This window comes from Grampus griseus (genome assembly GCF_964374135.1).
Source record: "Grampus griseus genome assembly, chromosome: 17".
In the NCBI taxonomy this organism is placed as follows: Eukaryota; Metazoa; Chordata; class Mammalia; order Artiodactyla; family Delphinidae; genus Grampus; species Grampus griseus.
Genome location: NC_139011.1, coordinates 33,068,409 through 33,086,369, shown reverse-complemented (window position 1 = coordinate 33,086,369; position 17,961 = coordinate 33,068,409). Strand labels below are relative to the sequence as shown.

Sequence of the window (17,961 nt, the reverse complement as noted above, 5' to 3'; positions counted from 1 at the left end):
GTTGCGGAGCATAGGCTCTGGACGCGCAGGCTCAGCGCCCATGGCTCACGGGCCCAGCCGCTCTGCGGCATGTGGGATCTTCCCGGACCGGGGCACGAACCCGTGTCCCCTGCATCGGCAGGCAGACTCTCAACCACTGCGCCACCAGGGAAGCCCATAGACAAACAGATTTTAAAGAAAGTAATGTATTTACATACTTATTGTTAATATATTAATTTACTCATTCATTGAACATGTCTTGGTGTTTTCTAGGTACTTGGGATATAGCAGTGAACTAAAATAGACAAACACCTCTTATCTTTCTGGGAAGTGTATTCTAATTAGGAGATGCACACAACAAATGAGATAAATAAATATTAGAAGGTTTAAGTGCCCTGGAGAAAATGAAAATCTAGATACTTAATTTTGGGTGATGTTGGAATTTTAATTTGGATGGTCTTGAAAAATGACAGTTGAGCAGCAACTTGAAAAACTTGAAAAAGATGAGGGAGCTAGCATTGCCGATATTTAGGGGAAAAGCAGTTTAGACTGAGGTAATAGCGAATACAAAGGTCCTGTGGTAGGGGCATGCTTGACATGTTGGAAGAATAGCAAGGAAGTCAGTGTGGCTGGAGCAGAACAAGTGGGTGAGAATAGTGAGACACAAAGTGAGATTGCAGAGGACCTTCTGTAAGGACTTTGGCATTTATTCTGAGCAAAATGGGGAGTATGAAAAGATTCTGACCAAAAAAGTGACATGACGTGACTTAACATTTTAAAACATTTTGAAGGTTTTGTTGTGGGATAGATTAATGAGAGTGAGAAAAGAGTGGCATCTAGGAGAACAGTTATGAGGATATTGCAATAATTTAGGCAGGCAATGGTGGTGACTTAGATTAGGGTGGTTTTGCTGAAGGTGGTGAGATGTCATCTCTGTAGATATATTTTAAAAGTAGAATCAAAACGATTTTATAGTTGAATGTATGTGGGGTATGAGAGAAAAAGATTATTCCAAGATTTTTGGCCCGAGGCAAAATGGGAGGATGGGGAATTGCCTTTAACTGCTATGAGTAAGACTGTGGATGGAGCAGTTTGGGGGTGAAGGTCTGGAATTCAGTTTTGGCTTCGTTAAGTTTGAGATGAATCAAAATACAAATGCACTGAAACTAGATAAAAGTCAGTGCTTTTAATTTTGTGCTGTGATAGAGTTATGATACAGTTTATCTTTCATAGAATAGTAAATCTCCCTTGGGTGGGCCAAGTTTGACTTCCCTTACATTGAACTGTGTTTTGAAGTAGATCAGATGACTGTATGATTAGTGATGTTATTGCCTTTTAGCAGTTACAGGAGCAAGAAGCACAATTTGCAAAAGGAAGTTCAAATAGTAGTGCATGGCTTCTGGAAATTTACTTGCAAGGATCTCATATAGTTTTATCCATTAATCTTAAAGTTTTAAAGAACTTTTCTTCTCTGAATTAATGCCCCTTCCTTAAAAATTTCTCTTTCCCAAGAGTGTTCTAGTGATTTCCATGCCACCGTGTTTTGTTAGTGATTTGTTACTATTTCCTCTAGTTTTACACCTCTGATTCTTTTCAATTTGGATAAAGCATTATTTTCTAACCTTCATGTAATTATGTTCTGGCCTCTCCCTTTATAAGATGTCCCCTTCAGAAATTATGTCCTGTTCTCCATTTTAAATGAAACCTAGGTGAATATGCTTTATATTTTAGGAAAAATTAAACTTGCTTTCCTCCAATTTAAGCCATAATTTTACTTTAAATTTATTGAAATGATTTTATAGTTCTATAATTTATGAGCATAACTTTTAAGTTATATATGTTGGAAAAGGAAACTGTCAACTGATAGTACGTTTGTACTCTATTGAATTTTTGAGTAAGTTAACATGCAATGGAAAATAATTATTCTAATTCATACCATCACATTTTATAATGTAGAATAATGATACTCTTTCAACTCGCATTTTAATTTTATTAAAGTTACTATATTTTTAACTGAAATTTATTTTTAGGGAAAAAAGTAGGTTAACAATGTAGTGCTAATATGCAAAGAAGCCAGTAGTCCAGATTGAACAAAGTGCTATAGCACAGACTAGTGGGAAAACTTAATAACTGCAGAAATGTTTACTTCCCTTAGAATTGCTGGATATACCTACTGCTTTGAGAATTGTCTTTTCTTTTAAAAACACTTAGAGAAATTTAAATTTAAAATGCAGTTCTAATTAAAATAAGATTTAAAAGTCAAGTATTTATTATGAAGGCAGCAGCTACTTATTCTGATAATAATCAATGTACAATTAAATTCTCCTCAATGACTAATTTACTTTGACAATCACTTCCCTAGTTTTTTGGATAAAATTTAATTTAGAACAGGGAGTTTATAAAATGAATCAAGTGCTTTGATGAAAAGAAAAACTAGAAACAACACTACAAAACATGTACAGCTAACTGGTTACCTTTTATGTAATCTGACTCCTTCACTCACACCTCTCCATAAAAAACAAAACAAAACAAAACCCTGGAAGTAAGCTGTATTGTATTTTAAAAATTATATTTGTATGCAAATTCATTAATTAGTTCTCAGTTAACTAATATATTTATGGTAAATACACATTTCCTTTTAGCGTGATTATGAGTATCAGTAAATGTTTTCACTAGTCCAATTAACCTTAACTGGTTCTCTCTTTTTTATTTTGAAATATTTCAAACATGTCGGGAAGTTTAGAGACTGCCGAGCAGTTATACAAATCTTAACATTTTGCCATCTTTTTAGTATTTTTCTTTGTTTTTTTTAGAGATAGAGCAGTTATCTCGAATACTTATCATTCTACATGTTTTTATTTGTAGTTTAGCTTAATATCTAAACACTGCTAAACCATATATAGTATTATTTTACAAGGTTTTAAACTTTATATTATGGATCATACTGTATATATTTTTCTGAAACTTGCTTTCTTTAACTCTGTATTTTGAGAGTTATCTCAAAATTTAGGTTCATCTAAATCTAATTCACTCATTTGCTGAATATAATTCTTCTGCATGAATATGTTAGTTTATCCACTGATTTAGGTTATCTAATATTTTTTCCTAGTAGAGGTGGTGCTCAATGAACATCCCTGTTCATGTCTTCTTGTAATTTCTCTAGGGTAGAAGTAACATTTCTGGATCATAGAGTATATAAGTAGCCATTTTCAGTTTCACTAGATATTGCACAATGGATCTCCAAACTGTTTTGCAGTCCTGGGAGGAATGTTTCTGAGTACTGGCTCCTCTACTTCCTCTGAAATGCTTGGTGTTGTCAGACTTTTAAATGTTGTCAAACTAATGGGAGTGAAATAGTAACTAATTTTTTAAAATTTGTAATTTTTCACTGATAAGATTAAGCTCCTTTTTATTTGTTTATTGGCCAGTTGGGGTTCTCTATGGAATTGTATATTCATTTCTTGACCTATTATTCTGCTGTAATGTTTGTCTTTTTCTTATTGAGCTATGGAAGATCCTCATATATTCTGAATGCATATCCAGTATAAACTGTATACATTGCAGTAAAACCTCTCTCAGATTGTGGTTTCTTCTTTTACTTTATCTTATTATATTACTATTCAAAAATGTTTAAACATTTTAATATAGTAAAGTTTAGTTTGTGCTTTTTGTATTTGAGTTAAAAATATTTTGCTTCTTGACATTTGTTCTAAAAGTTTGGAAGTTTTGTCTTTCATGTTTCAGTGTTTAATCCATTTGGAACAGATTTTTGTATATGGTGTGAGGTGTGAATCTATTTTTTCCCCCATTATGGACAACCAGTTGTCTTGGCTATATTAATAGTGTGTCCTTTCTCCACTGATTTGTAATGTGATCACTGGTATATGTGAGAGTCTGTTTCTAGAGCCTCTAGTATGCTCCATGTTCTATTTAGCACTTCTCTACTAATACCACACTGTCTTAATTTCTGTCACTTTATAATAAGTAGAGCAAGTCCACCTTAAATTGTTACTTATCTTCAGAATTATCTAGATTTTCTTATCTTTGGCTCTTCCATATTCATTTCAGAATTAGCTTGATAAATTCTATGAAAAACATGGTAGGAGTCTGATTAAAATTGCACGGAACGTTATAGATTTAATTCGGGAGACTGACATCCTGGTGGTATTTGGTCTTCTTATTGCAACAGAGTATATCTTTCCATTTATGTAAGTCTTCTTTTAGACTCTTGTATACTAATTTTCTTTGAAACAGGTATCTTTAAACTTTTTTTATTAAATGTTTATGATTGGTTATTAGTGGTGTACTGAAATGCTGTTTATCTTTGTCCATCTTTGATCTAGGAAACTTACGGAGCTCTCTTATTACTTCTAATATGTTGTCTGTAGATTTTCTTGGATTTTTATGTCATAATCAAATGGTATTCACAATCATATAGTGTTTAGATAAGGACAGTTTTATTTCATCCTTCTTCTTGTCTCATGTGTATGAGATTTACTAATAAGCTAGTGCCTTCAGGACAGTGTTGAATAGAAGTGATGATACTTGGAATCCTTAGCTCATTCCTGACTTTAAGGGAAATGCTCTTACTTTTCATCTTTAAGTATAAAATAGGATATAAGTTTTTGTAGATACGCTTTATCAGGCTTAAGCATTGCTTTTCTATTTGCTAGATTTTATTTTCACATGAATGAGTCTTACATTTTATGAACGCTGAATGGTTTTTCCGTATCAATATGACCACTTTTTTTCTATTTTAATCTATTAATGTGGTGAATTACATTGGTATATTTTCTAATATTAAACTATTCTTGTTATAATCTTCCCTTTGCCATGATAGGTTCTTTTTGTTCTTTATCATATATATTTGCTGTATGAAATTTAACATTTGATTTTAAGATCAATGCATCCATTTTTATTTGTGCTGTTGACCTATAATTCTATTTTTATATTGTCTGTGGTAGGCTGAAAATGGCCCCTCAAAAAAATATCCATGCCCTAATCCCTGAACCTGTGAGTAACCTTATATAGAAAAACAAACAAACAAACAAACAATCTGTGCAGATGTCATTATGTAAGAATCTTGAGATGGGGAGATTATCTGCCTGGGCCCTTAATATAATCATTTGTATCCTTATAAGAGGGAGATTACATACACAGTGAAGATGTAGCAGAGAGAGATCTGAAGATGCTGTCCCTGAAGATTGGATTGACGTGGCCACGAGCCAAAGAATGCTTGTAGCCATCAGAAGCTGACTGCCAGAAGAGGCAAAGAACTGATTTCCCCTAGAGCCTCTTGAATGAGCATGACCCTGTTGATACCTTGATTTTGGCCCATTGATACTGAATTTGAATTCAGACTTTGGTCTTCAGCATTGTGAGAGAATATATTTCTGTTGTTTTAGACCACCAGTTTGTGGTAATTTGTTACAGCAGCCATAGGAAACTAATTACTGCCCTTTTCTGATTTTGCCATTAAAATCTTTCTAGTCTTATAAATTGCATTGGGGACCTTACCTTTTTTTTTCCCCCCTTTCTATAATAGTTTGAAAAAGTTTGGGATTATCTGTTTTTTCAGTGTTTAGTAGGAGTCAAATGTAAAACCATTTAGACGCATTGCATTGTGTCTTCGTGGCTGCACGCGGGCTTCCTCTAGTTGCAGCAAGCTGGGGCTACTCTTTGTTGCGGTGCGCAGGCGTCTCATTGCAGTGCTTCTCTTCTTGCGGAGCGTGGGCTCTAGGCGCACGGGCTTCACTAGTTGTGGCACGCGGGCTAAATAGTTGTGGCTCACAGGCTTTGTTGCTCTGCAACATGTGGGATCTTCCTGGACGAGGGCTTGAACCCATGTTCCCTGCATTGGCAGGTGGATTCTTAACCACTGTGCCACCAGGGAAGCCCTGTGGACCAATTTTTTTCAAGTCCTTATTGAATTTGTTACAATATTGCTTCTGTTTTATGTTTTGGTTTTTTGGCTGCGAGGCATGTGGGATCTTAGCTCCTCGACCAGGGATCAAACCCTCACCCCTTGCATTGGAAGGCGAAGTCCTAACCACTGGACCACCAGGGAAGTCCCAAATATTGGCATATTTAGAACTGAAAATAATAATACCTTATAATTTTGAATCCTCTATGTCTTTGTATTCTTGGGGCCTAGATGTTTTTTGATAAATGATGACCAGCCACACTAATAGGCTCTAACCATGGTGATTTACAGGCATGTATATTTCTAAGATATTTTTAACAGCATTCATCATAAGATACATTTGCTGGTTAACTTAATTGGTTAAAGGGTTCCATTAACAAAAGTCCTGCTATTATATTCCCAAATTAGTTAAATTATTTTCCATGGACACAGACTTTACCTCTAATAGATGCTAATTATTTCACAGCCAACTAGTAAAAAGTCATCTCATAGCATGTGTATGTGTTTGTAAGGCATCCTGCAGTATCATCAATTTGCAAGGTGCAATGTGTGTAAAGGTTTTCAGCTGAAAGTGTCAGTCCCTGTAGCAATTTAAGTGAGTGAATTTAGGCTTCCTAAGCTTTAAAGATTAATAAGCTCTTAATCCAAGAGTAGGAGGAGATAGTAAGAAAAGGGTAATTTGTTGTTAGGATATAAGGATTACTAGAAGCCAGCAGTTTAGGAGGGCACATAGGATCTAGTCTGAAAAAGAGCAACCAATGCAGATAGCTCAGAGAGTATGGGAAGGGTATTAATACACAGAGAGTCAGACATCATCCTTCACACTTACAGTCATTTATCTTATATTAATATCTATTAGGTGTTAACAGATGAGGAAAACTAAGCCCATAATGCTTCCAAGTCTTTTTTTCATTTTGTGCTATATGGAAATGATGCTTTTGTACAATGAGTAATTTGTTTAAAATAAAGCAGAAAAGTTGAAATTCAAATTTAATTTATTTTAACAATATTTTCTGGTTCTATATTTAGTGCGCCTTTCACTTTTAAAAGATATCTGCAATACCTATAATTGCCACAAGATGGCATTGAAAGGCTGAAGATCTTGGTTGAAATTTGATTTTTGAGACGATTGATGAGTTAGATATATTTATATTTTGTATGTATTCAAACCAAAAGAAATTTGGACTATGATGTATTTTTTTAAAATTTGAGTGAGATTTTGGTATTTTAATATCAAAAATACTTTCTTATTTACTTTTAAAAATAAGATAATCACAGAAATTGATGTTATTGCTGACTAATTCTTTTGGAAATGGATGAAACATAAATCTTAGTGTAATAGTATAAAAAATTTTATTATAATACATCCCCCAGAAAGACTTCAAAAGAATTCAAGTTAGCAAACATTTAGAGGGTCTTACTGTTCTATAATTTATAAGGTCTTATTATGCAAATAGAAGATATAGACCTTGCCCCCAGTGAGCTTTCAATTTAGTTGGAGAAAAGAGAAATGTATATACAATTTGAAGGGAGAACAAAATAAAAAAATGATCAAGTACAGTGTTGTATGATATAAACTATACAAACAATGTGAACTGGGAATAATGAGAAGTTAAGCAAAAATTTACATGGTATTTTACAAAAGCATTCTTGTATCAGTTGAAAATACCATGTTGAAGTTTTCTTTTACTGCGATTATCTATATTATAATTTATTTAAACTATGAGGAAATGTTTAGCAATCTGGAGAGCTGTGTAAGATTCAATATTTGACATAAAACATAGAAAACACTTGAAATATTAACTTACCTTTTATTTCATGAATGTATGATTTTTTTTCTAATTGAAAAATATTTTTCAGAAGAAGGCGAAGGTTTTCTGGTCAAACAGATGTTAGTTTTAATATTCTTAGATTCCTGGAGTCTGAAAAACGTATCTATTAAAAATCAAGTGTAGAATGGTGGTTACTAGGGGATGGGGGGAGGGAGAAAAGGGAATTTGCTGTTTAATGGATATAGACTTTGAATTTTGCAAGATGAACATTTTGTAGATCTGTTTCACAGCAATGTGAATATACTTAATATTACTGAACTATGCACTTAAAAATGGTTAAAATGGTACATTTTATGTTAAGTGTCCTACTAAAGTTATGAGCAATTAACAGGTTTCTATTGAGGATCAGCAGTGTTCCTAGCTTTATTTTAGTCATTAGGAGCTACTCAAAAGAAATATTTTAGTCATTAGGAGCTACTAAAAGAAATTAGGAGCTACCCCTTCAAGAAACTGTAATATAGTTGATGGTAGAAGATTAACCTAATATTAGTAGGTAATCTATTGAAGTCCAACATATACCAGGCATTGTGCCAGACGTTTTATATAAATTATTTCAATCCTCAAAACAATATAGGGGATGAATATTATTATACCTATTTCTCTATTTTATCGTTAAAGAAACTAAGTTTTATAGCTATGAAGGTTCAGTACCTTGTTGAAGGTTGCCAAGTTTCCAGTCTTGCAGTTGGTATTTAAACCCAAGTTTTTCTAACCTCAAAATCCATTTTCTTTGTATTATACTATGCCCCTAATTTAAATACAAAGCAATTAAAGAATATAAATAAACAACTAGTAATTTCACATTCTAGTTTGGTGTTTCTACTGCCAGTAAATATTGTCAGCTTTGTCTGTTGACAAAATTAAGATATGTGATTTAATTAACAATAGCAGTTGATCAGGATTACATTTTAACTTCAGAAAGGATAACCATGTACTTTTTTTGTTAGCTTGAGTTGTTGTCTCTATTTTTATTTGCTTTTAACTTTTGGAAACACTAATTTCTTTTCCCTGTATATTCGTGTGCAGGTTATGTGGGTATGTAATTTGTGCCGAAAACAACAAGAAATCCTCACTAAATCAGGAGCATGGTTTTATAATAGTGGATCTAATACACCACAGCAACCTGATCAAAAGGTTCTCCGAGAACTGCGGAATGAGGAGGCACCTCAGGAGAAGAAAGCAAAACTGCATGAGCAGGCCCCGTTCCAAGGACCCTCAGGTGACTTATCTGTACCTGCAGTGGAGAAAAGTCGATCTCATGGGCTCACAAGACAGGATTCTATTAAAAATGGGTCAGGAGTGAAGCACCAAATTGCCAGTGACGTAGCTTCAGACAGGTAAACATTTTGCTTAATCTTTAGGTAAACATTATTTTTAATCTTCATTCCAAACAGAAATAAAAATACATGAAATGTTTAGGCAACAAATGTGTTGTCTAAATATAATGTAAATGTCCATATGTTTTATAGAAATGCTGAAAGTGATGTTCAGGACTTGAGCTATTATAGGTTTGAACAGTCTTAGGTTTGATGTGGGAGTGTCAGGTTTTTCCAGAATAAAGTGAAATGAAACAGGGAACCTAGATAGGTTATGGTCACAGGAAGGACAAACTGGCATAAGAGCAAGGGGAATGAAGAAATGTTTTTTTTAAGACACTTCGGAGAGGTTCAACTGATGGGACTAACTGGGAGAGGAATTAAGAGAATGGGGAAGATTAAGGATGTCTCCAAAGGTTCTACCTTGGGTTGACTGATGAAGTGGTCTTCAAAGCAGGTTAATATTGATGAAAGGGTTTCGTGAGTTTGATTTTTCCATGGGCTAACTCTGTTATTTACTCTTTTGGCTCAGTTCTGTGGGCTTCTCCATGTTCAAAGGGTTAGACTTTTCAAAACAGTGTTTATGGTTCTTAGAGTTCCTACTTTTGGAAGGGGGAGAATGAAAAGTTTTCTTGGGAAGATTATTTTTCTATACCACGTTCCTCTGTTTAAATTAAAAACAAAATCTGGTTTACACTATGTTTATTATCTAGAATTGGCAGATACATTTACATGTGAACAAGTAGAAAGTCATGCATTTTGTGGAAAAACAAATCTAAACTGTACTTATAGGATGGTGGGTCCTGAGCGTTATCGAACGCAAGTCTGTGTGCCCGATGCACAGTGAGGCCAAAAAATACCAAAACGTCAGAGTTTGGAGCGGAGAAAGGTATATTGCAGGGTCATGCAAGGAGACGGGTGGCTCAGGCCCCCCAAACCCCGAACTCCCCGTAAGCTTTCAGCAAAACCCTTTTATAGGAAATGTGAGGGAGGGGTGTAGTTAGTTGTCAAACTTCCTGGTGTCAGAACCTTTGTTCTTGAGGTCAGGTCATGGTCAGGTAACAATGTTCCTGTAAACCTCCACCAAAATGAATGTTCTTCCCGTTCTGACAAGAAAGGGCAAAGTCCCAAGGCTCAAGTTTCTCCCTCCAGGGTCCAGGCCCTGGCTAAGAGGAGGGGGTCCCTGCGCGGGCCGTTACCCTGCCTGGGAGCGTTCATCCAGCACCCAGTCTGGGTCCTCCTGCCAGTGCCCAGGCCTGGCTGAAGAGGCAGATCTCAGCTGGTGGTGCCCTCAGGGCCGGGTTATCAGACCCTGCCCAGCCATCATCACTGAGGGAGCCAAGTGCCCAGGACCCAGCTGGCTCTCAGGCTTTTCACTTAAACTGGAGCGAATCACTTGTAGCAAATACCTGTCAGGTGAATTCCCAGCTCGCAACAATTGTCCTTCTTTGAGAAGAGCCCCAGCCACAGAGGTGGACCTGAACTAATGATGTGCAGTGTTCTGGCAACTTACCCCTGACCTCCGGCCACCTCTTAGGGGGTTAGACAACTGATCTAAACTGTACCAATTTTCAAAACTTGAATGGACAGACTGAAGCTGATTGAAGCTGTTACCTTAGTGGCAGTGTGCATATAATCCAGGTGCTGAGGCCTCCATTGACTGGGACCCATGGAGACTGCCGCCGCCATTAGGTCAAGGCCTGGGCCCAGCCAGGGGGCGGCCATGGCAAGGGCTCTGGAACTTTGCAGGGCACAGCCCTCAGCCTGGTCTGGGCCCCCCAGATCACCCACCAGTGTGGAGGCTGGAGGGCCTCGAGCCCTGGGGAGGAGGCCACAATCCACCGCTCACGGCACTTTCTGCCCGGAGGATCACTGCGAGGCTGACTGCTGGCAGAGCGGGACCTCTAACCGCTGTTCTAAGGCCTCGTGAAGGCCACGCGCTGGCCAGGTGTTAAGGGTGGAATGCTAAGGGCTGCCTGCCCACCCCGCCCCGATTACAATTTGAAGGCGAAGAACAAATCTCTCCTTCAAAGTTAATATCAGATTTTGCTCAACACGAGTCCCTTAGTAACAAAAGTTGAGTTAGGTTTTGTGATGTAGACTCTCCTCCAACTTGAGGGCAACTGACCCCCGCCCATTCACACAGCGACAGCCCTTACCTGCCTTTCTTCGGAGCCTGGACTCTGGCTGCTGGCCTGAGGTCCGGCGCTGGGCGGGGTGGTGCTGCCCTCCAGCCGCTGTTGGCCACTTGATCAGGCTTCCCTGGCCCAACACCCTGCCAGGTGCTGGGGATGGAAAAGCTCAAGCCCCAAACCCAAACGAGGGGAGTGTTGGCCAAGAACTGGAGGGCTGTGAGCCTTCAGGTACGCAGGGTTGGGAGAGGGGCTCAGCTGAGCCCGAAGAACCTGAGCGAGGCCAGCTACCGACTGCACCGCGCCCCTGCGTCCGTGCCCCACCCCACACCAGCGTCCCAGCCTCTCCTGTGCGCGGCTTGGTGCGAGGCATACCCGCTCCTATTACGTGAGCACTCAGTTATGACAGGTAAGGTAACTGGGAGTCACTTTAGAGGGTGGCTAAAGCCATCACTCTGGTGTGTTGCTATGTCTTGGGAGAATAATAAAATGATGGCTGTGCCAGATCTTTTGAAAACTAGCAAAAGTGAAACAATGTAATCCTACCTTTGGGCAAAACAGTTGGTGATTTCATGGCTGGTGTGCTATGAACTCGTCTCAGTGCAAAATCTCAGGAACCCAGGTATTTTAAGGTTAGCGGACCACCTTAAGCACACAAAGATTTGAGAGCGGGTAGTTTATATGGAAGGCAATCCCAGGCACTTACCTGTAGGGAAGTGGGAAATGATCCAGTTAAGAGAAATAATACAATATTGGATGCATTCAAGAGCAGGTAATTTCAGCAGCTGTGTCTTAATCTTACCAGGACTTTTGGGAGACCCGGTATCACGACCTCAAAGTTACCCCATATAATGGGCAAGGAGGCTGGGGATATTTATCCATAACTTTCCTTTGCTATTGGTCTAGGGCTGTTCCTGGGGTTGTTAACTCTCTAGAACTCATTGCTCAAGCATACTCCTGTGCCAGAGAAAGCACTCAGGCAGAATATTAAAAATACAGTAAGAAAACATTGCTATGTGGGGAACAGTGAAGGATACGGCAACGTGGGTTAAGACAGTAGCAGTGTCTGCTACACAGGGACTTTAGAAATCAAGAAAACTTGTAAAATGGCAAGTGAAATGGTCAAAGTATATGAGCTTGGGTGAAAAAAATAGATGATAACCAATGGAGATAGGATTTTAAATGAATGAATGACAATAAAATGGATAATGGGAACAGACTCCTTCAAAAACTAGATAGCTGCATGAGATAGTTTCCTTTGGACTTTAGAGAGGTAAGTTTGGGAAGAAAAAAGGAAATACTAAAACACTGGGTCACATAATCAATTAGTAAGTTTTGGAGTGCATATTGTCAGGAGGTTACGGATGTTAGAGATAAATACAACAAATTTTCGAGTAATTAATTCGTCACTGTAGGGAAGCTAGAAGCATATCTCTAATCTTTGAAGAAGGTGGTAATAAGAACAAATATATTTCTTTCAGTATTATCTCTTAATGGTTCTTTCAATGACAAACTACTAGCCTGAATAAACAGTAGAATCTGGAAGCAAGGTGTAGTAGTTCCTTTTTTCTTTTGCCTGTGCCTTTGACAGCTGTAACTAGTAAACGCACACTTTCATGACTCCTTGCTTTCTGAACCTAATACAAGTCAGACCAATAGCTTCTTTTGTTAATAAGAATTACTTTTAGTCAGGGAAGAAGTTAGAGCTTAATATCAGATTTGGTAGTTATGCCTAGAAAATGTAACTGGTTATAATTGTATAAAGTTTTATTTGGAAAGTACTTTCTCTTCAAGACTAATTTAATTCCCCTTATCATCAGCAAGAAAGAGCCTATGGTTTATTATTTTTTAAATGCAGATTCTATATTAATTTATTAGGTCTGTATCTTTGAACCTTTTGAATTGTTTCCCCTAGAGCAAGGGATCAGCAAACTACATCCCTGGCACCAAATCTGTACCATCTGTCTTTTGTAAATAAAGTTTTATTGGAACACAGTCACATCTATTAGTTTACATATTATCTATGGCTGCTTTCAGCTACCATTGTAGTTATAAGAGTTGAGTAGCTGCAAGAGACCATGTTATATGGTCTTCGTAGCCTAAAATATTTACTTTATGACCCTTTACAAAATAATTTGCCTTTTCTTGCCCAAGAGAGTAAGTAGTTAGTTCTCTTAGTGGTGTTGAAATTTCTCCTTTTTTGCTCATTTTCTTTTGTTACTATTTAAATTACTTCAGTTAAGCCTGTTTTCTTGTTAGCCTTACCTCCCTCTCCTCTCTCTCTCTTTCTCTCTCTCTGTCTTTGTCTCTCTCTCCCCATGTTTTTCTCCTTTCTTACCACAATGGGTCTTTCAGCAGTATTTGACTTGGACAGTAAAATGGAGCATCTCATAAAAAATATAACTCCAGTTTAAAGTATTATTAGTAATTTGTTCTTCAATACCATTCAGAAACCAGTGGCCTCAAAAAGAGAAACTTTGGTTTAATTAAATTTAAATCTATGAACCTAGAAGTATGTTTGAGAGAAGAGTGTGTTACATTTCCTTCTTTTTAGGAGCTTTAGTTTAATCTTTAACTATATACTGCAGTGGTTTTGACCTGTTTTATGACTTTTTACTTCTCTCACAGAAGTAAAGCACAGTGCTTTACACATAGACCTTTAGTATTTACTGAGTGAATGAATACCAAGTTGGCTCTAGACCTTAGCTTTGAGTTAATGAGTATTTACTTAATTCATTTATTCATAAAAATGACAAATGTTTATTATCAACTTAGGTACAAAATATTAGAGATTTTCAAATATGTTTTTTTAATTTCAAAATACGTATTGAAATAACCACTTTTTTTGTTATGTGCAGTTCGTTTACCCTCTCCCTTACTATGTCCCCCAGGAGTGCCCAGTGGTTTCTCAGCCTTTAATTTACATCCATATAACCTGACGATCTTATTAAAATATAGATTTGAATTTGATAGGTCTGAGGTAGTACCCGAGAATCTGTGTTTTTAACAAACTACCAAGTGATGCCAATACTACTTACTAGTGGAGACCAGTAGCAAAGCACAAAGGCATCTAGAGATATATTAGGGAGGGAAACACCAGTGTCCTTTAATAGCTCAGTGGCAGTTGTCCTTTGTAGCTCCGTCACTAAGAGGCATAACGCTTAGTGGACCTTTGTGGTTCTTAGGGGCAACATCGTTCCACATTTGAGTATACTGTTTTGACACATTTACTGAGTGGGGCACAGGTTGACCACATTCATGTAGGTGTAAGTATCTGACTCCTTTATTATGACATCTTGGGTTGTTGTGCCTGAGCATTTACTTATTTAAATATATTTTATTTTTTATAAATTATTTATTTTTCCTTTTATTATAGAGTTAGGAATATATATATGTCTTAAAAATTATGTGAATTCTTAGGACATTTTTTCCTCTGGATTTCCTTTTCAGGGTAGTAAAGGGGATGTTACAAAGAATTTGTTTTACAAAGAGGCTTTGGCCTGGAAGAGGGCTGTGAACCACTGGGTTAGAGGATCTAAGATGGGATTTAGAGGAGGGTGGGTGAAATAGCCATTTTTAAAACCATATTATTTTGTTAAAAAATTACAGAAAAACCAAAGTAAAACTGTTCTACAACATTGAGTTGATGTTTTATACATTTGGAATTATTTAAAAGTTGGATGCTCATATTTTCCATAGTTGAAAATTAATGAAATTTAGGAAACAGCTAATTGTTTTTTTCTTTCATGTAACATTTTACTATATATTTATTTAGCACTTCCTGGAATGTTGGAAGAAGTTAAAAAGTAAGAAATATTATGACTAATTTGTATGGTGGAAGAGATACAAAAACTGGAAGTTAGAAGATATAGGTCCCGTTCTAACTTCTTCCCTTTACTGTTAGCATTTGTAGATGTATATCTTTTCTTTGTGTTCACTTTTCGATCTCTGAAATAGGAAAGGTGTTCTCCAAGATCTTGAAAAGACCTCCAGGTCTAAAATTATTTATGTTGTATTTTAAGGTCTTCTGCCATGGTATAAACTTGGAAGCATTCTCTTCCATTTTTAATTCCTCTCCTATAATTGATAGTCTTGTGTTCAATTAGTAGAGGATTGTATTCATTCATATTAAACTCATTATTATAATTAGTTTATTCAACAAATATTTATTGAATTTCAGTATAGATATTACTTGTTACCACATGGCCAAATAATTTCACCATGATTCATATTTATAATTGAATATATTGGCAATATTAGGTTAAATCTTCACTAAGAACATTTTCACTGTGATCTTATAATTGTATTACTATGTAATATTTCTTACGCTATTTTCCCTACTTCCTTATTCTATTGTGAAACAAAAGTTTAAAAGTGATAGGAAAAAGTAACAGCGTTACCTGCTGTTAATGGACTATGAAGCATTTTTAAGAAGCATCACTACAAAGAAACAATATTTTATAGGCATTACAGATTCTTAAGTATTTATTTCTGCATTTTACTGCTTAAATAATGACACAATGAAAGTACTGAGAGACTACATTATGATTTTGTCTGGAATTTTAATTAGACAAGAGTGAAAAACAAAAAAGTCATATAACTAAATTACATCTCAGTGCATTTTGTTAGATGGTGAAAATGCTACCAGGTGTAAGTGATGACAAGAGAGTAATACAATATAAACCGATTATCTTAGATCGGAAGTGTAAAGCTTTAAAGCAAGTTAAAACTTGTATAATGAATAGTTAACAGTTTGGTAATAACCATCATTTCTTTATTCTCGGTTACTGTTGACCTTCCAAGTATCTTTGTGAGCATTTGATTATTTTAAAGTAAAAGTAATAATTAAAATATATGTTTAAGACTTCTGCTATATGTATAGATGGAATAATAGGGCCTCGATTTACCTTTTTGCCCAAAACATCTGTAAAAATAGACAAACTATTTGAAACAATGGTTTTTAAGAAATTGGGCGTCAGGCAACAGAGGAGAATGATACCTGAGAAATGGGAAATAAAGCGAGCCTTATGATTGCCTTAGCATACTGCTTTGAGAGTTTCCAGGATGTTGCAAGGGAGAGGAGTATAGGCAGAGCCCAGAGGTCTTCCTGAGTTGAGGAGACAGTTCTGAGGGTATGGGGAGACCAAGGCAGCTGGAGTTTTCTAGAAAGAGTACCAGAGAGGAGAGAGCTGAACAGCAAGATATCCTGGAGATCTACAGATGATAATTCTTGTGTATTCAGTGGAGGAATGTTTGGGACATGCATGTGAAGAAACTACTTGAGGCCAGGGAAAGAATCATCCAAAATGATTAGAGAAACACTGGCCTGCATTCACACAGGACCAAGAATAGTGTCTGTTCCCAGCAGCCAGACTAGAAAACCTCAAGATTCCTGGAACTCTGGGTAGAGTATTTTGGAAAGTCTTGCCTCAGCAGTGGGGAATAATCAATGCTAAACTGGGTACTGCTCTCAGACAGAATAACAAATCATAAAAAAAAGACCTGAAAGGATCAGCCTGTTTCCAAGTAACTTAATTGCCTCCCAGAACAAAGTTCAAGAAGATTTATAGGAATACAAAAATATCCAGCACCCAACAAGATAAAAGTCGCAGTGTTTGGCATTCAGTCAAAAATAACCAGGCAAAACAGCCCGAAAGCACAATCAATAGTTAGAAAGTAATCAGACACTGGACACCAATGCATAAGTGACACAGATATTAGAATGAGCAGGCAAGAACGTTAAAAAAGTTAACTATAATTGTATTCCATATAATTTTAAAAGTTAAGTAGAAATATATGAAAATAAATGCTAGAATGATCTAATGCTAAAATGAGATGAGAATTATAATATTGGAAATGAAAAATGCACTTGATGGGGATAATGGAAGTTTAGGTATTGAAGAAGAAAAGATTAGTGGATTTGAAGACAAACCAATAGAAATGATCCAAATTGAAACACAGAATAAAAAAATGAATAAAATAATTTAAAAAGTGAAAGAGAATCATCAACTAAGGGACAATATCAAGCAGTTAATATACATGTCCTTGAAGGGGGAGGAGAGCATGCAGAGTACAAAGAAAAATGTAAAGAAATGATTGCCAGAATTTTTTCAGATTTCATAAAACTACAAATCTTTAGCTCTGAGAAGGTCTACAAACTCCAAATACAAGAAACATGAAGAAAGCTACACTAAGGCATATCATAATCCAGTTTCATAAAATAAGTAATAGAGAAGCAATCTTAAAATCAGTCAGAGAAAAAAGACATGTTTATATATATAGACATGCTTACAAAGATAAAGATGACAGCAGATTTCTTGTTGGGAACAATGTAAGAGAGATGAGAATGAAACAAATGTCTTTAAAGTACTAAGAGATTTAAAAACAATAAATAAGCCATCAACCAGTATTTTATAGCCAGTGAAAATCTTTGAAAAATGAAGGCAAAAATACCTTTTCAGATATACAAATGCTGAAAAAATTCATCACCAGCATAACTGCATTGTAGGAAATGATAAACAGAGTCCTCTAGGCAGAAGGAAAATTATACCAGATAGATATATGTATCTACACAAGAAATGAAGAACAATGGCAGTGATAAATACATGGGTAAATATATAATCCTTTTTTCTTGTTACTTAAAAATGCTTAGAAGATAATAGAAGACAATGGAGAGTCTGTAATAATGTACCCACTCATACTGACAACTAATTTTCAACAAAGGTACAAAGGCAATTAAACAGAGAAAGGACAGAAAGGAGAAGAAGACTGAAAGCAGA

General features: G+C 36.2%; 1 protein-coding gene across 14 annotated transcripts in view; it reads left to right on the top strand.

Annotated features, from left to right (window-relative positions):
- The window catches only part of RIMS2 (regulating synaptic membrane exocytosis 2), a gene marked incomplete at its 5' end in the record, with an annotated part of 569,746 nt that overhangs the window by 178,972 nt on the left and 372,813 nt on the right, over window positions 1–17,961 (top strand). For all 14 annotated transcript variants that reach the window (XM_082675015.1, XM_082675035.1, XM_082675011.1 and 11 more), the window contains one exon: window positions 8,761–9,071. In XM_082675015.1, the coding sequence (XP_082531141.1) occupies window positions 8,761–9,071 (311 nt within the window). The remainder of the gene's footprint in view (window positions 1–8,760; window positions 9,072–17,961) is intronic.